Source organism: Syngnathoides biaculeatus, chromosome 14 (genome assembly GCF_019802595.1).
Source record: "Syngnathoides biaculeatus isolate LvHL_M chromosome 14, ASM1980259v1, whole genome shotgun sequence".
Classification (NCBI taxonomy): domain Eukaryota; kingdom Metazoa; phylum Chordata; class Actinopteri; order Syngnathiformes; family Syngnathidae; genus Syngnathoides; species Syngnathoides biaculeatus.
The window spans coordinates 7858706-7883776 of NC_084653.1; the positions used below are offsets into that span (position 1 = coordinate 7858706).

The following is a 25071-nucleotide window of genomic DNA, read 5'->3' on the forward strand; positions in this document are numbered from 1 at the left end:
GTTAAACATTTAGAAGGTAATAATAAACGAAGGTATGTGGAAAAATGAGAGACACTTGGTAACACATAGAGAACCTGTGGTGTTTACATAATTCACCCGCGGGACCTCGAGTTGGGGTGTGGGGTTCCGCACGGACTGTTTTTGTTGTTGCGCTTCCGGAGTAAAGGTTAACAGGGTTCCCGCCGTTATGCGAGTAGTGTTTTGATGTCGAACAATAAAGCAAGTTCTGTTCCTGTGTCCGACACTCCGCCTCCGACTCCTTTTCTCCGGCGCTACACTGGTGACCCAGACGTCAGTCCCGCCGTTTTCGAGACTGAAACGAACATGGCAACCGCCATCCTCAAATTGCCGGACTTTTGGGAGACGTCTGCGGCAGCGTGGTTCGCACAGACGGAGGCTCAGTTCGCCCTCCGCGGGATCTCAGATGATTCCACGCATTACTACCACGTTGTCTCAGCACTCGGGAGCTCAACGGCGGCCAGAGCAGTGAACTTCATCACCTCTCCCCCGGCCCGAGATAAGTATGCTGGGATCAAGGCTCACCTTCATAAGGTTTGTTAAAGGTTTCATGAGCTTTCACGGCCGGAGCGTGGCCGACGTCTGTTGGCTATTAATGGACTGGGGGTCAGCAAACCTTCCGAACTCATGGAAATGACGCTAAACCTGCTGGGCACGGAAGAGCCCAATTTCATTTTCATGGAACTATTTCTCAGGCATATGCCACCGCATGTTCAGACGCCGCTCGCGAACAGTACTGTCACTGAGCCCCGGGCCCTGGCCGAGGAGGCCGACCGTTTCTTCCTGGCAACCCAGCGCTTCTCCCCTGAGACACTGGCTGCGACGCGCAGTTACTCGCCTCCGGACATGGGGGCGGCATCCAGCAGGGGCCCCATCGCCACCGACGGCCGTGCTGGCACAGGCTTGTGCTACTTCCATGCCCGTTTCGGTGCGAAAGCGAAGAGGTGCCGCGCCCCTTGCAACTACGACGCGTCGGGAAGCGCCAAAGCCCACGCTTCGCAGCGGCCGTGAGCGTGGGCGCGAAGAGCCGGCTGCTGTTCGTCAAGGACAACCTTTCTGGGCGCAAATTCCTTTGCGACACCGGCGCCCAGAGGAGCGTCCTGACGGCCACTGCGGAGGACGCCGCTGGCGGGACTCATGGGCCACCCCTACTGTCCGCTAATGGCTCCCCTATCCGCTCTTATGGCATCAGGACTGTGGACTTGTGTTTCGGGAGTCAGCGCTTCACATGGGACTTTGTCACTGCGGATGTCTCATTCCCTCTCCTTGGCGCTGATTTTTTTTGTGCCCATGCGCTGCTGGTGGATGTTAAGAGGGGCTGTCTGGTGGATGCACTGACGTTTTCCACGGTCGCCTGCGTCCGCAATGAGGCGACTTATGGTGGTCTCTCCAGTTCGCTCTCAGACGGCACCAAGTACCAACTCCTCCTTGGTGAGTTCCCTGGCTTTACACGGCCCACTTTCTCCTCTGCCACGACTAAACATGGGGTCGAGCACCACATTGAGACCAAGGGCCCCCCGATTCACGCGAGGGCCCGACGGCTTGACCCCGAGAAGCGAGCAGTCGCTAAGTCCGAGTTTGCCAACATGGAGTGTCTGGGCATCGTCCGCCGCTCGGATAGCCCGTGGGCCTCGCCACGACACATTGTCCCTAAACCGAGTGGCGGGTGGCGACCGTGTGGTGACTACCGCCGCCTTAACGACGCCACTACGCCCGACCGCTACCCTGTTCCACACATTCAGGACTTCTCAGCCCACCTGGCAGGCAAAATCTTGTTCTCCAAGGTCGACCTGGTGCGTGGGTATCACCAGGTTCCTGTGCACCCCTCAGACGTTCCCAAGACAGCTGTAATCACTCCGTTTGGACAGTTCGAGTTTCTGAGGAGGCCGTTTGGTCTTAAAAACGCGGCACAATCTTTCCAGCGTTTAATGGATTCTGTGCTCAGGGACTTGCCATTTGTGTTCGTCTATTTGGATGACATCCTCGTCGCCAGCTCCTCGGAGGATGAACATCTGATGCACCTCCGCGACCTCTTCGCAAGACTTGAGCACCATCGCCTGATCGTCAACCCTGCGAAGTGTTTTTTCGGGGTGCTCTCTATCCAGTTCCTCGGGCACCTCATAGACAAGAACGGCGCCGCCCCCCTTCCGGCAAAGGTGGAGGCCGTCTCCACTTTTCCCCGACCTCGCTCGGCTCGGGGCCTCCGGGAGTTCCTGGGGATGGTGACTTTCGACCAGCGGTTCATCCGCCGGGCGGCCCACATCATGCGCCCGCTCTATGAGGCTCTTAAAGACAAGGCCCCCAACCGGGACGTTGAATGGACGGCCGAGAGGATGGAAGCCTTCGAGGCTACGAAGGCCGCGCTGAGTCGTGCCGCTATGCTGGCCCACCCGACCCACGGGGCCCCTGTCACTCTCACTACCGATGCATCGGACTATGCTGTTGGAGCCGTATTCGAACAGTGGGTCGGCGGCGCCTGCCGTCAGCTGGTCCCCAGGGAGCACAAATACAGCACGTTCGATAGAGACCTCCTCGGCCTCTGGCTGGCGATCCGCCACTTCCGCTCCCTATTGGAAGGCCGTGAGTTCACGGCATATGTGGACCATAAACCCCTCACTTTCGCCATGTCCCAGGTGGCCGAGCCGTGGTCCGCCAGCCAGCAACGCCAACTGTCGTTCATCTCTGAGTACACTACGGACATCCAACACATCGCCGGCAAATCCAATGTGGTCGCGGACTGCCTCTCCAGGGCGGTCGTCGGCACTGTGCATCTGGGTCTCGACTACTCCCGCATGAGCGCAGACCAGGCCTCGGACCACGGGGTGCCTCAAGACTTCTGACACGGGTTTGCGCCTGGAGGAAGTCGCGGTTGGTGAGTCGGGCGTCAGGTGGCTGTGCGACCTCTCGGCTCACCAGCCTCAGCCGCTGGTCCCTGCAAACTGGCGAAGAGCTGTTTTCGAGGCGGTCCACAACTTCTCCCACCCCGGAAGGAAACCGTCCGTGAGGCTTGTGGCCCAGAAGTTCGTGTGGCGCGGTCTCAAGAAAGATGTGCAGGCCTGGGTCGACTCGTGCGTGGCCTTTCAGCGGGCTAAGGTGCATCGCCACACAAAAGCCCCCTTGGAGCCCTTCGCTGTCCCTGAGAGGAGGTTTGACCACGTCAACGTCGACTTGGTAGGTCCAATTCCTGCCTCACCTACTTGCTCACCAAGGTGGACAGGACGACCCGCTGGCCCGAAGCCGTTCCCCTCTCCTCGACAACGTCGTCAGACGTGGCCCGGGCGTTCATCGGCACGTGGGTTGCACGCTTCGGGACACCGTGCGACCTTTCCTCAGATCGTGGCCCTCAGTTTACCTCTGAACTCTGGAACGCAGTCGCTGAGAGTTTGGGGGTCAAGCTGCACCGCACTACCGCCTATCACCCCCAGGCGAATGTTCTTTGCGAGCGGTTCCACCGCTCCATGAAAGCAGCCCTGCGTGCCGGCTTGACGGTTGACAACTGGTTGGATAAGCTCCCGTGGGTCATGCTCGGCCTCAGGTGCGCCCCCAAGGAGGACCTGTTGTCCTCATCCGCCGAACTCGTCTACGGCCAGCCACTGCGGGTCCCCGGCAAATTCATCCCGGACGCCACAGCGCCCTGGTCCGCAGACAGGCAACGGTCCTCCCTGCTGGAGGCCGCAAAAGGGTTCGCGCCGGTTCCTACATCGCAACATGGCACCCCAGCTGCCCGGCTACCCCTTCACCTGCGCTCTGCGGATTTTGTGTTTGTTCGTCATGACGCCCACCGTGGACCTCTCCGCCCCCCATACGACGGGCCGTTCAGGGTCCTGGAGCACGGGGATAAGAGCCTGCTCGTGGACATTGGCGGCAGACCCGAGACTGTTTCCGTGGACAGGGTCAAACCCGGGCACCTGGACATTGCCCAGCCTTTGGGGTTGGCCCCCCCTCCTGCGCCGGGGTCGTCCCCCTTTGCCCTGTGCCCCTGCGCCTGCCGGGATGCCCTTGACCCTGCCTGAGCCCTTGTCCCGTGACACAATAGACAGTGCGGCTCCGCCCCCCTCGGCCCCTACAGTGCACACCCGCCGGGGTCGGGTCATCATCCCTCCACGGCACAAGGATTTTGACTATGGGTGAATTCTGGCGGGGCTTGTGTGGTGTTTACATAATTCACCCACGGGACCTCGAGTTGGGGTGCGGGGTTCAGCACGGACTGTTTTTGTTGTTGCGCTTCCGGAGTAAAGGTTAACAGAGTTCCCGCCTTTATGCGAGTAGTGTTTTGATATCGAACAATAAAGCAAGTTCTGTTCCTGTGTCCGACACTCCGCCTCCGACTCCTTTTCTCCGGCGCTACAAACCCATATTTAATGCAGAAGTCGATGTTTTTGCCGATAAGAGAGTTGAATGTTAATTCGCTTCTGCTTGTCTTGGACAACTGGATCTACATATGTATCTGGTGAGTAAATTTTCGAGATTTACACTGAAAAGTTTGAAAGCATATAAAAGTCTGGACGTATACAAATACTTTGTTGCTGGATCAGTTCTCAATTGAGAATAAATCCCACATAGTGATGGAGCCACTCAGATTTTCTCAAAATACAAATGTTACCAATACCAATATTTAAATAAATGACCTCTGGTTTTACACAAACTTGCATTCATTAACTGTGATTGGAAAAAAAAAGATGACGGGTTGACGGCTCGTGAACACAGAAGCGTATTTGGCTACACGTTAACCTGTGCCGAAATCCATTGATCTTTTCAGATAGCCTATATATAAATACCAATATTTGGATAAGTGACCCCTGGTTTTTACAAAAACTGCATTCATTAACTATAATTGTGAAAAAAAAAAAAGAGGACGGGGGAGTCGGCTGCTCTGTACACGGTATTGCGGCCACACGCACACACACCTCCAAACCCACACACCTCTCCGACAGGTGGTTTTTTTTTAAATACACATTGTTCTCAAATGAGTCAACTTGTCATTAAAAATACTTTGTAATTTGAGATTAAGAATAATTCCTACCTAAAATGAAGTGATCCCTGCAGGTGTGTGTATTTGGTTGGGCACCAGCCGTCACGTTTAATTGCCGAAATCCATCGATCTTTTCTGGTCTTTTCAGCTGGTATGCTATAGAATGATCTCTTTGAATATCTGTCTCGTCTGTTGTGACAACCAACAGCACAACAGCTCTCAGGTATTGTAAATATTCTCCTCCGGTTCAATGTCTCCCACAATGTTGAGTGGCTCAGTTTGACCGCAAATATGGCGCCGTGAAAATGGTGACATTACGTGCACAAGCTCTATAGTCTCTGTGAAAGCAGCTACGCCTGACAGAGCAAAAGTAATCTTTCAAGATGGACAAAATGAATTTATAACCAAAGATGGAACTGTATTCTGCATCAAGGAACACGAGAGACTATACTACATAAGAACACCAAATATCCAACAACAACGTGTTGATGACTCTGTAAATGATATCATGCACAGAGACAAAGTAAGTCTAACTTGTGTTATTTCCTTAAAAATAAGAATTATGCTACATTAGCAACAGAATATTTTTTTTGCAGACAGTGTGCCATTTGGGAATGTGAAATGCATTAGGTCTGATAACGGCAGAGAATATACAGGTAATACCTTCCAGTCACTATTGAGAAAAAAGGCACAAGACACATTCTCCCCATCAAATGGAACTGTTGAAAGACAGTGGAAAACACTTTTGAGATGGGAAGGTGCTTGCTTCTCGAAAAGGGATTACCAAAGGTACTATGTCCTTATGCCGTTCAAAATGCAGCTCATATTGACAGATGTTTTAATAACGAGACCAAAAATACCCCATATTTTCTGATGTCAGGAAGAAAACCAGACCTCTCCAAAATGTGGGTGTTTGGGTCAGAGTGCTATGCATACAAACATGACCAAAGGAATTTAGACAACAGATGTAGAAAAGGAATATTTGTCGGGTATAGCAGAAACAGCCCCGCTTTGCTGTTGTATAATCCACAAACAGGGAAAGTGTCAAAACACAGATTGGTAAAATTTATCAAAAAGAACTGTGCTGAACAACAGGCACAAACAGATGAAGACAATGATTCAGAAATTCAAAGTAAAAAGAGGCAGAAACTGTAATCATGAGGAAAGGACAGAGCACCAACCCCTAAATAAAAATGAAGAAAGTGTCAGTAAAGTTGTGCAACTACATGACGAAACGACAGAAAATGTATGTGGTGAAAACAAAAACAGCGCAGAAATAGAATCTAAAGATGGTCAGAAACATAACTGCTCAAGAAGGGAGAGAAAAACTCCAAAATACCTAATGTTTATGAATATCTAACAGACCTTAAAGACAATGATGTAACTAACACAAATATTGATTATTGCTTGAGATCTGTGTGTGGAGTCCCCCAAACGTACTGTGAACCCCGATCATCACCTGAGGCGTCCAGATGGGAAAATGCTATGAGGGAAGAACTCCATTCAGTTAAAGAAAATGAAACATTTGATTTGACTCATTTACCTGAATGTCGCAAGGCAGTTGGAGCAAATGGGTATATGCCACCAAAGAATGCACTGAAGGGGGTAAAATCTTTAAAGCTAGATATGTAGCTAAAGGTTATGTTCAAACAGAGGGTATCAATTATCACGAAATTTGTTCCCCGACAGCAATTACATCAGTACGAGCATTGATGCTGACACATACAAAATGAGCTCATCGTCCACCAAATGGATGTTAAAACAGCATATTTACATGCACCTATAGAGGAGGAGATTTTCTTAGAGCAACCAGAAGGTTTTGAAATGACATCTGAGACAAGAGAGAAGTCTTCTTTTCCTTTCGGCTTGTCCCGTTAAGGGTTGCCACAGCGTGTCTTCTTTTTCCATCGTAGCCTATCTCCTGCATCTTCCCCTCTAACCCCAACTACCCTCATGTCTTCCCTCACCACATCCATAAAACTTTTCTTTGGTCTTACTCTCACTCTTTTACCTGGCAGCTCCATACTCAGCACCCTTCGACCAATATACTCACTCTCTCGCCTCTGAACATGTCCAAACCATCGAAGTCTGCTCTCTGAAATCTTATCTCCAAAACATCCAACTTTGGCTGTCCCTCTAATGAGCTCATTTCTAATCCTATCCAACCAGCTCACTCCGAGCGAAAACCTCAACATCTTCATTTCTGCGACCTCAAGTTCTGCTTCCTGTTGTTTCTTCAGTGCCACAGTCTCTAATCTGTACATCATCTAAATATTTGAAGTCGTCCACCCTCGCTATCTCTTCTCCCTGTAGCCTCACTCTTCCCCCTCCACTTTTCTCATTCACGCACATATATTCTGTTTTACTTCGGCCAATCTTCATTCCTCTCCTTTCCAGTGCGTGTCTCCACCATTCTAATTGTTCCTCTGCATGCTCCCTGCTTTCACTGCATATCACAATATCATCTGCGCACATCATGGTCCAAGGGGAATCCAGTCTAACCTCGTCTGTCAGCCTATCCATTACTACTGCAAAGAGGAAGGGGCTCCGAGCTGATCCCTGATGCAGTCCCACCTCCACCTTAAATTCTTGTGACACACCAACAGCACACCTCACCATTGTTCTGCTGCCATCATATATGTCCTGTACTATTCTATCCTATTTCTCTGCCACATCAGACTTACGCATGCAGTACCACAGTTCCTCTCTTGGTACTCTGTCATAGGCTTTCTCTCGATCCACAAAGACTCAATGTAGTTCCTTCTGACCTTCTCTATACTTTCCACTGGCACCCTCAAGGCGAATAATGCATCTGTGGTACTCTTTCTAGGCATGAAACCAAACTGTTGCTCGCAGATACTTCTGTCCTGAGTCTAGCCTCCACTACTCTTTCCCATAAATTCATTGTGTGGCTCATCAACTTTATTTCTCTATAATTCCCAGAGCTCTGAACATTCCCTTTGTTCTTAAAAGTTGGAACTAGTACACTTTTCCTCCATTCGTCAGGCATCTTTTCGCTAGTATTCTGTTGAATAAGTTGGTCAGAAAATCCACAGCCATCTCTCCAAATTGCTTCCATACCCCCACTGATATGTCATCAGGACCAACTGCCTTTCAATTTTTCATCCTTTGTAGTGCCTTTCTAACTTCCCCCTTACTAATCGTTGCAACTTCTTGGTCCTTCACACTTGCCTCTTCTACTCTTTTTTCTCATTTTCTTCATTCAACAACTTCTCGAAGTATTTTCTCCATCTATTTAGCACACTACTGGCACCAGTCAACACATTTCCATCTCTATCCTGAATCACCCTTACCTGCTGCACATCCTTCCCATCTCTATCCCTCTGTCTGGCCAACCTGTAGAGATCCAGGCAGGAGAGAAGCTGGTGTACAAATTAAATAGATCTCTTTATGGCTTAAAACAATCCGGGAGAAATTGGTATCAGCTTCTACATGATCACTTGGTAACAGATAACTTTGTAAGAAATCTATCTGACCACCGTGTATATTGCAAACAGTTTGAAGATTATGTGATCTTTGTCATCATTTGGGTAGATGATCTAATAATTTCAGCAAGCAACAATGACATCCTAAACAAATTCAAAGACACAATGAAGTCCAGATTCAATATGAAGGATTTAAGAGAAATATACTTCTTCGGAATTGAGTTTGAACAAGACAGTGAACAAATCAAAATGAGTCTAAGTACATCTTAAAAATGCTTGAAAGGTTTGGAATGTCAAATTGTAAACCACACTACACGCCATGTGAACTAAAACCAAAAAAAACTAATGAGAGAGATACAAATGAGGTTGTGAATCACTAAGAGTATCGTGAATTTGTTGGCAGTTTGATTTATGCCATAACCTGTGCTAGGCCAGACATTAGCTGGATAGTAAGCAAACTGTCACAAACTCTGGCGAAACCAAAAGCAGAAAACTTGTTTTGAGGTACTTGAAAGGCACAAGTGGCTATGAGCTGTGTTTCAAGAAAAATGAGGAATATTTAAAGTTAATGACCTTCAGCGACTCTGATTGGGCATCTTCAGTTGAAGATTGATCAAGCACCACAGGGTACTGCTTCAGTTTGACAAACAGGGTCCTGCAATCTCATGGACGTCAAAGAAGCAACCAACGGTTGCTCTTCAACTTGTGAGCCAGAATACATTGCATTTGCTTTGACTACTCGAGAAAGCATTTATCTTACTCAGTTGATAAATGGCATGGATAACAAAATGTGCAGTTGTACTAGGATTCATGGAGACAACCAGGGTGCTACAGCACTGTGCAAAAAGCCAGTGAATGGACACACTGATGTGAAATACCACTTTATAAGAGACATGCTCAATGAAGGGAAAATAAATGTTTTTTGTTCATCAGAAGAAATGGTGGCAGATATGTTGACGAAGTCTGTTGCAAAACCAAAAATACTTTAGTTCAAAACATGATTCTTTGGAAATTGAGCATATAGTTTTATGGGGATGAGAACAATTGGGGGTGTTGAATTATGTTCTCCTATTTTGTTTGATGGATTTTATTTTGAAACTAGTTGTCTAGTGGTAGTCACGTGATCCACTAACACCAATAAGCTGTAAGGGCACATTTCTGTTTGTTCTGTTGTATTATGCGATGTATTGTGATACCGAAAATACTGATGTTACTCTGTTCGCTGATGAGTCTATGCCATAAGTAAATTTATATAAAGAAAGAGATGGCGTCAAGTATTTTCCCTCTAACTATGGAAGAGCTTGGAAGTACAATTGCAACACTTCAGCATGCCTGCAACCCTAATGAGAATAAGTGGTACAGAAAATAAATTAATGACTGAATGAATGACTTCAATCTGTGCAGCACGATGGCTGACTGGTAAGCACATCCACATTACAGTTCAAAGGTGATGAACTAGTATCGAGATACTGGCCTTCCTGTCTGGAGTTTGCATCTTCTCCTCATACTAAAGTACTCCAGATACTCCCTTTTGAGAACTAAGCAGCAAAAAGTCACAGTTGGTTAAATTTCAATGGGCAGAAAAACTCATTAAGGTTGCTCTGGGGTTGTTTAGTCAAAGACCCCTGGACTGTACCATCTCCACTGGAACAATCAATTACTCAGTGGATTCTCCGGTAGGGTTATGTTATCTAAATCGGGTTTTCAACCCAGATTTTTGGTTTCAAACCATGTCAGGATTATTAAGTTAGGGTTCTAAACTAATATTAGAGTTTCAAAGTTTAGACTAGAGTTTCAAATAACAACATTTACAGAAATGGAGACCCCCTTCTTCAGTTCTGAAATTTTAACTGTGCAGTCTCCTGCCAAACAAAAAACAAAATAGGGAGACTCAACAAGACTCATACTGTACTTTTCTCAGAGGCGTCCTGATGGTTCTGACCTGATGTGCCCCGTGAGCCCGGTGTTGGACAACCATCCCACTAAAGTGTGCTTGAAGACAACTGGCTGCCATGTTGACATGCTGGTTAAACTTGCTCATCACAGGGGTACTGGTTGCCGCCAGAGTCCCAAGTCATGACTGGAGACCCTGCACAGGTACCTTTTGACCCCTAACTTTCATGTTACATGTAATTACAATGTTTATGGAATCAGATTGGTTCACTGAAATGATCACTCCATCAGACCTGGAGCCTCTTGACCTGTTGGCCAGAATTCTGCCCCAGCCTGGACAAACTTCATTGCCACAGGTATGAAAATGATGTCTATAAACCTGGCTTGAAATTTAAATTTTTACGACACCAATCCTGGTTTGTAGGACAGTTTCATGAGCAATAATTTGACTGTTCAGGTACAGATGGTACAGTCCGGGGGTTCCAGAGGTGTCCGACTGGGTGACGCCACGTCAATATTGCTGAGTTTTGCTGCCAATCAAATCTTCATCAACTGTGACTTCTTCCCAGCTGAATTCTCATTGGTCATCACATTTAAGATGCCCAGGCTGAGACAACAGGTGATGCCCATCCAAACAGTCCGCTGTAGTTGTATTCGACTCGAGTCACAGCTCTCACTATTCTCATCTACTCCAGTCTATGTGGTAGGCTGCATTCCGAACCAATGATTTGTGCCCTACCCACAAATCTCTATACTGTATCGAAACTTAAATATAGCGGAATATATACTTCACTAAAAAGTCCCAGAATATAGAAATCATTTTATTATCAAAAAAAACAAAACAAATTACCTTAATCCAAACATTTTTTATATACTGCAAGTTAAACAAGGGCAAGGACAAGCTCCTACTTCCTACAAAATGCCCCTTCGGCAAGCGCCTCTGACAGCTAAGTCCAACTCCTGGCCTTCTTGTATGGCATCTAAAGCCAAGTGCCAACACTGAAGCACTTTTGAGGCCATATACACACATGCAGTATAGATTTATGGTGCTCAGTACAGTCACAGTGCCAGTTAACAACAGTGCCAAATTCTGGAACTAACAGACCATTTTTGGACACATTGTTCAGTCTTGACAGTCTTTTTTATCCAATATCTGTCCTACCAGAGCCACCACGGTGGATACGCTGGGAAAGCGTTGGCCTCACAGTTCTAAAGGTCCCGGGTTTAATCCTGGACCTGCCTGTGTGGAGTTTGCATGTTCTCCTCGTGTCTGTGTGGGTTTTTTCCAGGTACTCCGGTTTCCTCCCACATTCCAAAAACATGCAACATTAATTGGACACTCTAAATTGCCCTTAGGTGTGATTGTGAGTGTGACTGTTGTATATCTCAATGTGCCCTGCGATTGGCTGGCAACCGGTTCAGGGTGTACCCCGCCTCCTGCCCGTTGACATAGGCTCCAGCACTCCCCATGACCCTTGTGAGGATAAGCAGCAAAGAAAATTGATGGATGGATGGATATCCTACCAGAATCCTTTTTTTCAAAGTTCCAGTGTATAGTGTGTGTATTTAAAAATGTATTATCAAGTGTAACATAATGCATAGCATTTATTTCAGTAATTCTTTTGTGAACATCTAAAGCAGAGGTGTCAAACCCAAGGCTCAGGGGCCAAATCTGCCCCACTCCAACATTTTTGTGGCCCACGAAGGCGTATCATGTGCATGAAGTGACACGATTCCTACTGTTATATGGACTAAATATTTGCAATCATGTTTTTGTTACTAAAACCCTTTTTACAGTACTGTAAAGTACAGAAGAACAGTTACAAAGTATTAACCCTTAACTTTTGAGTTCAAGACTAAAGCTTCCCTCTGCTTGCAGAAACATGAATACATATTGTCTGTGGTGGATGACGAAGCGGACTCGCTGTTGCTGGGCTTGCGTTTGTCACACAAGGGTGTCCATCTGTTGGTCGATCCTCCCGGCACAAGGGGTCGGTTGCGGCTGAGCTTCACAGAGGTCGTCTTGGATGATAACCACTGGCACACAATGGTGCTGGCAGTCAGCGGAGTGGATGCTGCGCTGACTGTGGATTGTGGACTGAAACTTGAGCGGTGAGTCTTCAAGTGTACCCCTGATTCTCGTCTGGAATTCTCACTTGTCAGTGCACACACCATCTCAAGTCCACTTTTCACGCTCATTTCACAAGCTTTTCCACTGTTAAATTTTAAGTAACTATGTTTTAATGTAGGTGGCATGAATGGTTCGAATGTTAGCCTCAGTGTTCTGAGGACCGGGTTTCAAATCTCACTGCCATGTGGAGTTTGCATGTTCTCTCTCCCTGTGCCTGTATGGATTTTCTCCGGGCACCCTGGTTTCCTCGTACATCTCAAAGACATGCATTAATTGGAGACTATAAATTACTCTTAGCTATGATTGTGAGTGTGAATGGTTGTTTGTCTCTATGTGCCCAGCAATTGGTTGGCAACCAGTTCAGGGTGCACCTAGCATCAGGCCAAAAAAAATAGCTATGATAGGCTCCGGCACCCCGCGACCCTTGTGAGAATAAGTGGCTCAGAAAATGGATGGATGTTTCAATGTAGTCGTGAAATTGTTATTTGTTAAAATGTTTCGTGATTAGATTGCAAATGTTTAAAAAAAAAATGCATTTTTTTGGGGGGTAAAAATTGTTTTTTGGGGGACTGAAAATGTGACTTTTCGCTTGGAAAAGTTAGCTTATTCCTTTTTTAAAATCTGTTTGATTAGATTTTTTTCCTTGTGACTTCAGTCAGCTTCTGGAGCCGGGGATCGGATCACCAAGGTGCCTGCCCATGACAATCACTAACTAACAAACGCACTAACTCACTCACATATAGAGTGTATTGTATATAAAGGGGTGATGGACTGTGGCAACCCCTGATGGGACACCATGAAATTTGCAACGGCTTTGTAAAGGAAATGTTTGGCCCAGAGGTCAAGAGTCCCTGCATAATACACACATCTGAAAGATACAGTGCGTGAGCTAAACGGAGCAAATTTGGAGAGAACAGGACTGGCGCCTTTTTAATGAACATGCGCTCTCCCAGAATACAGGTGCACTCCTTTCCGGCCGCCTTGAGCACCAGATGGTCCAGGTTCTACATCGGCACTCGGAAAAGGACAACCCACAATTTTTCCGTAAGTCTCTGCTGGTTCCGAATTTCTGGACCAAAACAACAGTGGTGGAATTTCACGAGCCTCTGATTTCAGGGTTTAATACGTCAACTAGTCCTTGTTCCCGGTTCGGATGCCACTACCAGACTGTGTCCCAGCTCGGAGCCTCAATTGGCCCAGCTGCTTGTACCTCAGGTTCTCGTGTCTGTTCCCCTCGGGCCTGGAAGTCTCAGTCCACTTTACCCGTACGGTGGGTATTTAACTGTTACAACTGAAGGTTTTTGTGGTGTTGAAGGCAAAAAAACACACAGGGGAGCAAGGAGCTAGCAGGAATGTGGTAGTTAAAAAAAAAAAAAAAAGCATTTAAAAAACAAAAAGGCATTTGGAAACACTATACACTAAATTAATGTCCAAATATCAAGGTTCAAAGTAACAAATTAACAAACAAGAAAACAAAGACTCACCACTATAAACAACAGGGAAACTAAAATTACGGGACACAGGAAATATGGATGACAACAATTCACCAACACAAACTAATTGACAGAACCAGACAATGAGGCACACCTGGACAAGACACAACTGGGTGGAGGGATCTGATTGGCTGACAGAAGTTACTGGGGCGATCAGAACAATTGAAAACCTAAACATCACGCGCAGTATGTCCAAATGAGCATTGAACAATAGAAAAAAAAGACATGAAACAAAACTAAATATAAATATAATCTGATTAACAAAAGCATCGATTATGACATTACCATTGTGAGCTCTGTGCTGCCTGGCCTTTTGTGTCCACCTCATTGCGCCCATGCTTACCCCCCCAACAATTTGAGTTGTTTTAATCCAAATGTAATAAAAATTCCCAAGATTGGTGATATTTCTCTGATTTGGTCATTTTGCAATTCAGCTCTTTCAATATCCTTTTTAATAATTTACCATATACATTAAATTAGACCTTTTGGTTCTTTTGGGGCAAATTTGGACCATTATGAAAACCACACTTTTTTTTATATTCCTTACTATTTATTTGTACTGGATTATAAATTCTACAAGATTACATCATTTTTCAATTTTTGGACAAGGGGAGTCATTTCATGTCATATTTTTAATTTTATAAAGAGGTATGTAGTGGCTTATTGGACTTAATTTGAGCAAATTATTCTTTATTTATCTGAAGAAGTGGCAAGAACCTTCTCTGACCAAAGTGAAGAAGAATTACATTTTAATTTCGCAAGTAGAAGCTCTCTCTGCTGACTATAGAAAGACTGCACTATTGGCAATGCAGTAGTGCCTGGACGTGTTTAATGTAGTCTGTTACCATGCTTCTTTTTCTTGTGCATAAAAAGGCAAATGTACCATTGTTACATACAGGCACTGCAGCCATTGGACTGTGTATATTCGTCGAATGCTGCAGGATTGATGTCGCAATCACAAGGTCGATGCATAGAGCAGTGATGAATTAGAAGCTGTTCTTTGGGGTTCTGGTCCACAGATAATACAGGTGATTCGTTAAGGCTCCAAGCAGTACATGACGCTGTTAAAGAGGCTAACACTGGTGTGTTAACAATTGAGTCTTTCAGTGGCAATTCTCAACCAGGTGGGGCCTTGGTGTTGAAGAGTACTGTGACCTGATTTGGTCTTGCAGTTTTTTTTTCCTAAAACGATACTCCAGGTTCCTAAGAAGATTTAATCGGAATAATGAAAGCTTGCAGCATGGCAAGAAAATAGACAAAGATTTCACTCTCTGAGATCTAAACCACTCTCAAACCATCATTCTTGGCCATAAACAAGATGAGTGTTGTCAAATTCAAGAAGACCTAGGCTATAAGAAGTCAGTTTTGCTGGCCTCTATGAGTGATTTGTGAGGATCTCTATCTTCCTCAAGAGGATGGTGTTGTCATCCACCCACATCAATAGTAGTAGGGGGGCATTTGCAAGTCCCTAAAAGGGTGTCTCGGTGATGAATGGATGGCCAGACAGACAGAGACAGACAGAGAGAAGGATAAATAATGTCGCTGTGTTTCGTTCCAGAGGCAGAGGCCAGGGTGACGTCAGGGAGACGCCCTCAGTGTTCCCGCTCAAAAAACGGTCAGCTCTGGTTCGACATTTCTCGGAAGAGGATGTCGGTGTGTGATGGTGTCATGTGGAAATCTCTTTGGGGCAGTGAGTGCTCTGACACAACCCTGTGTGGGGAATCAATAATATTGTTTAATAGAGAGACTATGAATGCCTGTGAGTATTGTTGCGTTTCTCTGTATTTCTACTCTATGGGATAAAATCACAGTTATTTAGAGATTTAAAATAACTTGAATGTCTATGGTAAATCCCCTTAGTCGGTGCATGGTTTGAGATTATTAAATGTTTTTCAATCAAATTTAATTGAATATAGCAGAAGAGTCACTGATTGTGTAGTAGTACACATGCCTGTCTTTGGTGCGGGCAACGTGCGATCGATTCCTGCTCAGTGAAGGTGTCAATATCTGCCCTGCAACTGACTGGTGATCAGTTCAGGTTGTAGTCCACCTTTCACCCAAAGCTAGCTTTCCTGTGACCCTTGTAAGGGTAAGCAGCTTGGATAATGAATAGATATAGATGGATGGATGAATATAGCAGGTGTGTTTACAGATAACGAGCGTTTGGACTATGTGGAAGACTTCCAGGACTTGTACACAGCCTCAGAAACCTTTGATGTGGAAGTCTTCTCCATCCCGTCTGTTGGCCTCTTCCTAGCTGCTGCCAACAGGTGACAAGGCTTTTCTGGCCACGCTCCACACCATGTGGCTGACATTTTTGGCTGTTGGTGTCTTACAGGGACTCTCAGCCTGGCTCGGGGATCTACAGGTGGACTAAGGGCTCTTTCAGACTTTACCAGAACATCAGCACTCACGAAGCTCGCGCTTGGAAACATTTCACTATCGACGGTCAGGTGAGCTGAAATCTCTTAACCTTCACTTGCTACTGGATAAAGTCAACCCACTATGTTGCAGTTCCACCCTAACCCTAACCCTTCACCTACCTGCACTCCCATCAAAACATTTACAAACTATATAGACAGCAGTTGACAGTCAAATACTGGTAAAAATGTTTATGTGTAGGAAATAAATGAATATTTAGATTGTCTCATAGGATGTCATTCTCTTGGGCTCTGATTGGCTGATGATGATATCTCACATTTATGGATAGAATACTTTTAGTTTGGTTTTCAAGCCTATGATGTACTAGGTACCAAATATACAGTATGAAGTCAGAGGCCGGTGGAGTCTTTCCAAAGTTTTAGTTGCAAGAATTGGTACCTTAAATATGACTAGGGGGAAGTCATGTGACTGGATTGGTTTGATCGGTTGTCCTCGGTCAGAGTTTCCTGGTGGTGGCCAACTCCAGGGAGGCAGACCAAGAGCTGTCCGTTATCTACCGGTGGAACGGTCACAGGCTGCATTTCGTGCGCCATCAAAGCCTGGAGACATACGCTGCCCTGGACTGGGAAGCGTTCAACATGTACAACCACAGCTTCCTGGTGGTAGCCAATCACAGACGAGGTAGAAAATGACAAAAGAAGCATTTATTGGCAAAATATTGAATGCGACATGGAAACATGTCATTGGTGTGTTCAGCATACAATCACAACATCGACAGCGTGATCTACAAGTGGAACCCAAAGTCTAAGGTAGGTGTTCTTTGTTTTTTGTTTTTTTTTTTCTTCCTTATATCAGGCTTGATAGACATCTAAAAATATATCTGGACTCGTAAAACCCTTATTTGAAACTTTGATACCACCAATTTGAAATCCTAACCCTGACCTGAAATCTTGATGTAATGATCGTAACCTTGGGTTTGAAAGCATATTTGTATTTATTCACGACAGCTCTTTGAGGTGAACCAGACTCTGTCCACGTCGGGGGCATACGACTGGGAGTTCTTCTCCATGGGATCATACCATTTCCTAGTGGTGGCCAACACCTTTGACGGCAGGACCACCAACATCAGCTCAACCATTTACATCTGGATGAACGGATGTTTCCGGACCTTCCAGAAAATTCCGGTTTGTCATCCAGAACATCCTGGATAGTGTTGATCTTCTAGAACATCCTGATTAGCATTCTGGACTCTTCTGAAATACAATTTAGTGGACTGGACACTCTAGAACGTGCCGGCTTGCACTCTGAAACATTCCAGTTAGTGTCCAAGACCTTCCCAAACATTCTAGTTGGTGTTCCTGACCATCCAACCATTTTCTTCTGCTTATTCGAGGTTGGGTCATGGGGACAGTAACTTTAGCAAGGAAGCCCATACTTCCCTCTCTACAGCCACTACCTCCTGGTCTTCCAAGGGGATCGAAAGGTGTTCCCAAGCAAGCCAAGAGACATAGTCTCTCCAGTGTGTCCTGGGGCGTCCCAGGGTCTCCTCCCAGAGGGACATGCCTTTAACACCTCAGCAGGGAGACATCCAGGAGGCATCCTAAACAGATGCCCGAGCCACCTCATGTGGCTGCTCTCAGTGCAGAGGAGCAGCAGTTCTACTCTGAAATCCACCTTGATGGAAAAACATCTCACTCTTTTTGTAAGGGAGAGCCCAGACACCCTGCAGAGGAAATTCATTTCAGCTGCTTGTTCTTGTTCTTCTTAATCTTTTGGTCCTCACCACCAGCTCATGACCACAAGTGAGGGTAGGAACGTAGATAAAAAAATAAATAGGGGTTTCGCCATTCATCTCCATCACACAATGGACTGATTAAAAACTCCCCATTACTGCAGATGTGCCACCAATCCACCTGTTGATCTTGTTCCATTTTTCCCTCCTTCGTGAACAAGACCCCACGATATCTGAACTCCTCCACTTGGGGCAGGATCTCATCTCTGACACAGAGAGCACACTCCATCCTTTTCTGACTGAGGACCATGGTCTCAGATTTAGAGGTGCTGATTCTCATTCCAGCCTCTATACACTAAGCTGAGAACCTCTGCAATAAGAGTTAGAGATCACGGCTTGATGAAGCCAAAAGAATTACATCATCTGCAAAAAGTAGAGATGGAATACTGATGACCCCCTCTACGTCTCGACTGCAGATAGAAATTCTGTCCAAAAATGTTAGGAACAGAATCGATGACAAAGGGCAGTCTTAGCGGAGTCCTATCCATCCACGGAAATTAGTCCAATTTACTTCTGGCAATCCAGACCAAACTCTGCCACCGGTCATATAGGGACCAAACAAACCTTATCAGAGCGTTTGGTACCCTATACCGGTGATTCCCAACCATTATAGAGCCAAGGCACATATTTTACAATTGAAAAATCCCACGGCACACCAACAAAAGTAAATGTCACCAAAAATGGATAGATTAATTACTGTATGTACTTCCTGCCATCTAATAGAAGAGGATTTTTTGTTCTGTCTGTCATTGTGCCTCACTGGCATAAAAAGATGAATAAAGATAGATTATTTCTTGGAAATCAATGTTTTTTTAGCCATTACATAAAAGTGGATAACTTCCCACAGCACACCTGAAGAACGCTCATGGCACACTAATGTACCCCGGCACACTGTTTGGGAATCACTGCCCTATACTCCCGAAGCACAGCCGACAGAACTCCCTGAGCGACACGCTCAAACACTTTCTCCAAGTCCACAAAACATGTAGACTGGTTGGGCGAACCCCCATTCACCCTCGAGGACTCTCCAGAGGATGAGATAATCCACTGTTCCATGACCAGGACGAAAACCACACTGTTCTTCCTGAATCTGCGATTTGACTTGTCCAAGCACCCTTCCGTTCAGCACCACTGAAAAGACCTTACCAAGGAGGCTGAGGCGTGTAATTCCCCTTTAGTTGGAACACACCGTCCCCCCGTTCTTAAAAGGGGCACCACCACCCCAGTCTGCCAATCCAAGGAGAGGGTGTTCCAGACGTTCCAGAAAATTCTGGTTAACGTTCACAAGGTTCAATCACATCGCAGTCAGTGTCCCTGGCCTTCCATAATATCCCGGTTAGTGTACTGGACTCCCCTTTACATCCCATTTTGTGCACTTTAACAACTTACTGGTTAGTGTTATTTAAGAGCATTCTGGTGAGTGTTCCAAATCTTCCAAAACATTCTGGTTAGTCTTCCAGACTGTACAGAACAATCTGGTCAGTCCTTCAGATCTTCAAAAACATCTGAGTTAATGTGTTCACCGATCCATAATATCTCGGTGAGGGCCTAGGACATTACAGTACGTACTGGTTATTGTTCTGAACATTCCAAACATTCTCATTAGTCTTTTGGACCTTCTGCGTCATTTTGGTCAGTGTTCTAGCCCTTAAAGAATATCACAACCAAACTTTATCAAACATTATTATTGTTCTGGATTCCCATAGAAAAGTACCGTATAAATCTTAACCTTTCAAAAACTTTGGACCTGGTCAGAGCTGGTGGGAAATGGTTGGACCTTGGTTAGATCTAGTGTATGTTCTCGGCAGACGCTGGGCGCGACAGACTGGGAGCCTTTTGAGCTGGACGGACGCTTCTTCTTGGCAGTGGCCAACAGTCAAGATTTGTCGTTGTGGCTAGGTTCAAGTCACTACACCATCAACTCAACCATCTATGAGCTCAGCACCATCAGCTGGACCTTTGAACACTTCCAGGACATCCTTACCCACAGGTATGTGTATGTGTGTGTGTGTGTGTTTCAAAGTGAGCATCAGCATGACGTAGGGGATTTTTGTTTCTCTTGTTCAGGTTAGGTTTTCATTTTATTTTTTTATTAAGTTGTTCACACTTGAGTAATCAAATGTTTCTAACCTTGCTGACTGCAAACTGAATAGTAGATATTGATAAAAGTACCTGTAAATTAAATGTTACCTCATCATTCTTCAAAATTGAGAGCATGGACCTCCATTTATTTGAATCTCTAAAAGTGAAAATACCTGTACATGTAAACAAAAGTGTGGTCATAGGTCTAAACGTTGACCTGATTGAGCAAAAATAGTGTGACATTTGGATTCAGCACATCAAAAGTGCCAAAGATGGCCAAAAAAAAGTCTTTTAACGATATATTTGAAAAAAAATTGCATATTTGACTAATGTTCTCATTTGCAAAATCATTTTTATTATAGTATTGTATTCATAATTCATCCATCCATCCATCCATCCATTTTCCCAGCAGGTAATCCTTACAAGGGTCGCAGGAGTGCCAGAGTCAATCCCAGTTATCTTCGGGCAGGAGGCAGGGTACACCTTGAATTGGTTGCCAGCCAATCTCAGGGCACATGGAGACCGACAACAATCGCACTCACAATCACACCTAGGGGCAATTTAAAGTGTCCAATCAATGCATGTTTTTGGGATGTGGGAGGAAACTGGAGTGCCCGGAGAAAACGCACACAGGGACTGGGAGAACATGCAAACTCGACACAACTTGGTCCTCCCCTATGAGGCCAGTGATCTGACCAGATGCTCCACTGTGCATATAGCGTATTCGTAATTCATTCCTGCAGCACGGTGGATCAGCTGGTAAAGCGTTGGCCTCACAGTTCTGCGGTCCCGGGTTCAATCCCAGACCCGCCAGTGTGGATGTTTGTCTCGACGTGCCCTGCAATTGCCTGGCAACCAGTTCAGGGTGTACCCCGCCTCCTGCACGTTGACAGCTGAGTACCACCAGGATTTGAATTTGAAATGCCACAGAAAATACTCCCCACGACCCTCGTGAGGATAAGTGTCGAAGAAAATGGATGGATGGATAATTCATTCCATTTTAAATAATTATATAAATATATATAATTACATATATATATAAATAATAGTTTATTTGAATATCTCCTTTTTTTTGTAAAACCATTTGAGTATTAGAATAATGTTAATTTTAAATTTTAGGATAGCTGTTTAAATGATGACTGAAATAAATATTTAGGAATAAAGTGTTATGAAGAGTGACTTACATACTGTATAAGGTGGTGCTTGCCGTCTTCTTGATGTTGTTCAGTGCACTCGACTGGGAGTTCTTCACATTGGGTGAGGAAAAATTGTTGGTGGTCGCAAATTCTCATGATGGGAGCTCATACTCTGTAAAGAGCGTGGTGTACAGGTCAGTGGCATCCCTGAAAACCTTCATTTAAAAGTTTAACCTTGTCTATAAGCCCCCATCTAATGCTGATGCCTAACCCTGACCCTGGTTTGAAATCCTACCCCAGGCTGGGCATCATAATCCTCTCTTGATCCCGTAATTTGAAACCCTAACCTTTTTTATAACCCTAATTTGAAATCTGAATCCTGGATTCAAGCCGCAGTTAAAAACTCTAACTAAATTGAAACCCTACTTTAATTCACTTAACCCTAATTTAATGATTCTTACCCTGGTTTGAAATTCTAAACCTGACTTGAATACCTAATTTAGTGATCAGCTTGGTGTCCAAATTGTGCAGTGTTGGTCTTGATGATATTGACGTTCTTGAAAATCTTGGCATTGTTGATGGGTGGCAATCATGATGGACTTCGTGATGTGGTTGGGTGTTTCAGGTGGCAGGGCGCGGAGGGCTTTGTTGCGGTCCACAGACTTCCTACATTGGGCTGCAGAGACTGGGAACACTTTAGCACAGAGGAAGGCAACTTCCTGGTGTACTCCAGCGCCACCTCCAGAATAAGCAAGATCTTCAAACTCAGGCTCTACTAGGGTTGCAAGCCTGCAAACTTTCCGTGGGAATATACAGGAAAGTATGGGAATACGGCAGGAAAGGAAACAGAGAATATATGTTTTGCATCATACTGACTGACTAAGCACAGTTGTATTCTTTGTCTTCAAAGTGCTCAAATCATTTTGAGTTGAGAGCAATTGGTTGGTTTTCGTGTATGATTCTATTTTCAATTCCATTTTTATTCAAATGTACACTCAGTATGACTCCAAAACATTTATCTAATTAAATTTATCTCATAATCATTACAAGAAAATGGCCCTGGTGGCCCACATCTGGGACTGGTCTCCTTTGAGGGATCGTTTTACAAATCACAACCAATAGTTTTTTTAGAAATTAATTACAGTCGAAATAACAACAAAATCGTAATATTTAAAAAAACTAATTAAAACTGACCAAACAAGATATATTTTAAAAAAGACCCAATTTTGGGCTAAAAAGGAAAAGAACAGCCTCTGTCTTTGTTATACATAAAAACAAAATGGAAAGAGTATCCATTCATCGATCCATTTTTTTTTTCTTCTTAACTATCAGAAGTTAGGTCAGGGGCCAGCAGCTTAAGCAGGGATAGCCCACTTTCCTCTCCGTGCCTACTTCGTCCAGTGAAACCTTTGTCTTTCGGCTCAGCTCCTTCTCCACGGCAGAGCTATATAGAGTTCGCATTACAGCAGACACTGCACCGATCCGACTGTCTATCTCACAGTCCATTCTTCCCTGACAAGACCCTGAGATACTTGAACTTCTCCAATTGAGGCAGGATCTCTTCCCCAACCCAGGGTGGATGCCACCCTTTTTCAACTAAAGTCCATACTCTCAGGTTAGGAGGGGCTGATTCTCATCTTGGCCAACTGACACTTGGCTCCAAACCATTCCAGTGAAAGGTGAAGAATGTGGCTTCATGAAGTCATTAGAACCACATCAACTGCAAAAAGCAAGGATGTAATACTGATGTCAGCAAGCGATACAAACCCCTTGGTTGCCCTTTGATATTCTGCTCAAAAAGATAATGAACAGAATTGAGGACAAACAGCAGCCTTGGCCGAATCCAACTCTCACTGGAAATCAAACCAACTTACTGCCGGGAGTGGGGACCAAACTCCGATACCGGTCATACAGCAACCAAACTGCCTGTTTTAGGGGGTCCGGTACCCCATTCAGCCGCACCACCAACCCCAAAGGACATGGTTGAACACCTGCTCAATGTTCATAAAATGTAGACTACTTGGGGGAATTCCCATGCACACTCAAGGACCCTGCAGAGGGTGTAGAGCTGGTCCACTGTTCCATGGCCAGGATGAAACCCACACTGTTCCTCCTGAATCTGAGATTCGACTTCCTAACTGACCACTCAAGAACCCCTTAGCAGACCTTACCATTGAGGCTGAGGAATGGGATCCCCCGAAACAGTCGGACCTTGGAATTTGAACATAATTCCTTCTTGTGAATTGTTCAATGTCCGAGTTGTTCAACTTCCAAAACATCTTCCCATAAGAAATAATGTAAATGAGGTTAACCCGTATAGTAAACTCCTATTTTAATTCCTAGTTATGTAAAAATATGCACCACACATTAAAACAATAAAAAATGCATAAACTTAAAGCAATTTAAATGTGTATCGGTAAAATGTTTGGTTTCGGTACAAGGTTATCGGACGACCCCGAGAGGGAGCCCAAGTCACCCACCACGATATGACTGCGTAATTCTCCAGTAGTTTCTCCATTTCTTATATTATCTGTGGCCTTTACTTTGTAATGCTAGTCACTTCTTTGGCAACACTAGCATCTCTTTATTATATTTTTATTCTTTAGGATTGTCAAAAGGTTGATTTATTCCTTCAGTAAAACCATATTAAAACGAAATGAGAATTTGAAAATCTTTTTTGGTCATTGAGTAAAATCCAGATGAAATCATACATTACTGACTCAGTCTTTTTCAAGTGTGGAAGCTGCACCTATTTGCAATAAATTTGACTTTATTCAAATTCAAAAAGAAATACCCAGTTAATATTATTACAAATGATAAGAGCAAAACTCCCTCCTCTGCTGAAGGCAATTTTATTTAGGTAACCCCAGAGAACAAAAGACAGAAAAAGCAAGAATGAAAGGTCAAGTTATTTCGTTTTTTTTTTTTTTAACCCGTGTCACAAGAGGTATGTGGAGTAGCCAAATATCGCACTCAAGTAAGATTGGCTGGGTATTCGGTTCTAACGTGAAGTAACAGACAGTGAATTTTAGACGGTGAATTGTAGCCGGTGGAATTAACATTGAAAAGTCACCTGAAATAGAACTATTGAAAATGTGATCGCTTTACATTTCAAATTCAAATCCTATTTTCTGTGGCATTTCAAATTCAAATCCTAACCCTAACTAGCAACCTATCCCAATTTACCAAATTAAGGAAAGAACACATCCACAAACCAAAATCATTTAACGGACATGTTCCACAAGCAAGAGCTTTTCATTTTTTCCAACAACTCTCCTCCATCACTTTCTCTTGTCCACCCAATCCCCCGACCCCACAAAACCAGCTGCTCTTTTGTCGCCCTTCAGATTTACCGGTAGTTCAATTGTGCATATGACTTCACATTGTGAATATACTTGCTGTTGTGCCCGTCTCCTGCAAGTCACAGTCATAGTGTTCTTGTTGGATGAAAAAAATTATGCCTTTGCAGGTTCAGTATGCGTTCATCTTCCTTATCAGTGATACAGCTTTACCAGCTGCATTTAAATGTATTGCAAATAAGTTTAACCAAAAAATAAAGGTGGGAAAATGAGATTTAAAAGATTTATTGCAAGTGTATTTGAAGGGGAAAAATAATTGAATACAACTGAAATGTACTTAAATGTAGTGTGCTGTAGGGTTGGATCACTTTTTTTTTTGGGCTCATTCCAAAGGGTGCCCATACTTTTGCTTGCAACTGTATATGTG

At 44.7% G+C, this 25071-nt stretch overlaps 1 protein-coding gene across 1 annotated transcript; it reads left to right on the forward strand.

Moving 5' to 3' along the window:
* Positions 1–1347: 1347 nt before the first annotated feature.
* On the forward strand, positions 1348–23544 carry LOC133512651 (thrombospondin-type laminin G domain and EAR repeat-containing protein-like). Its single transcript, XM_061842468.1, has 16 exons — positions 1348–1449; positions 10358–10533; positions 10621–10685; positions 10787–10948; positions 12209–12441; positions 13414–13504; positions 13577–13730; positions 15512–15643; positions 16106–16223; positions 16292–16406; positions 16836–17016; positions 17092–17144; positions 17343–17519; positions 19936–20117; positions 21438–21539; positions 21971–23544. The coding sequence occupies exons 2-16, from the start codon at positions 10449–10451 to the stop codon at positions 22122–22124; spliced, it is 2004 nt and encodes a 667-aa protein (XP_061698452.1). The 5' UTR covers positions 1348–1449; positions 10358–10448; the 3' UTR covers positions 22125–23544.
* The last annotated feature ends 1527 nt before the right edge of the window (positions 23545–25071 follow it).

What these genes read in the sequence shown, in the direction of transcription:
- LOC133512651 (XM_061842468.1), top strand. Translation starts at nt 10,449, where the DNA reads ATGTTGACATGCTGGTTAAACTTGCTCATCACAGGGGTACTGGTTGCC. An exon ending in TGCCCAGGCTGAGACAACAG is followed by an intron (nt 10,949 to 12,208) that starts GTGATGCCCATC and finishes CTCTGCTTGCAG; the next exon opens with AAACATGAATACATATTGTC. An exon ending in TGTGGACTGAAACTTGAGCG is followed by an intron (nt 12,442 to 13,413) that starts GTGAGTCTTCAA and finishes GCGCTCTCCCAG; the next exon opens with AATACAGGTGCACTCCTTTC.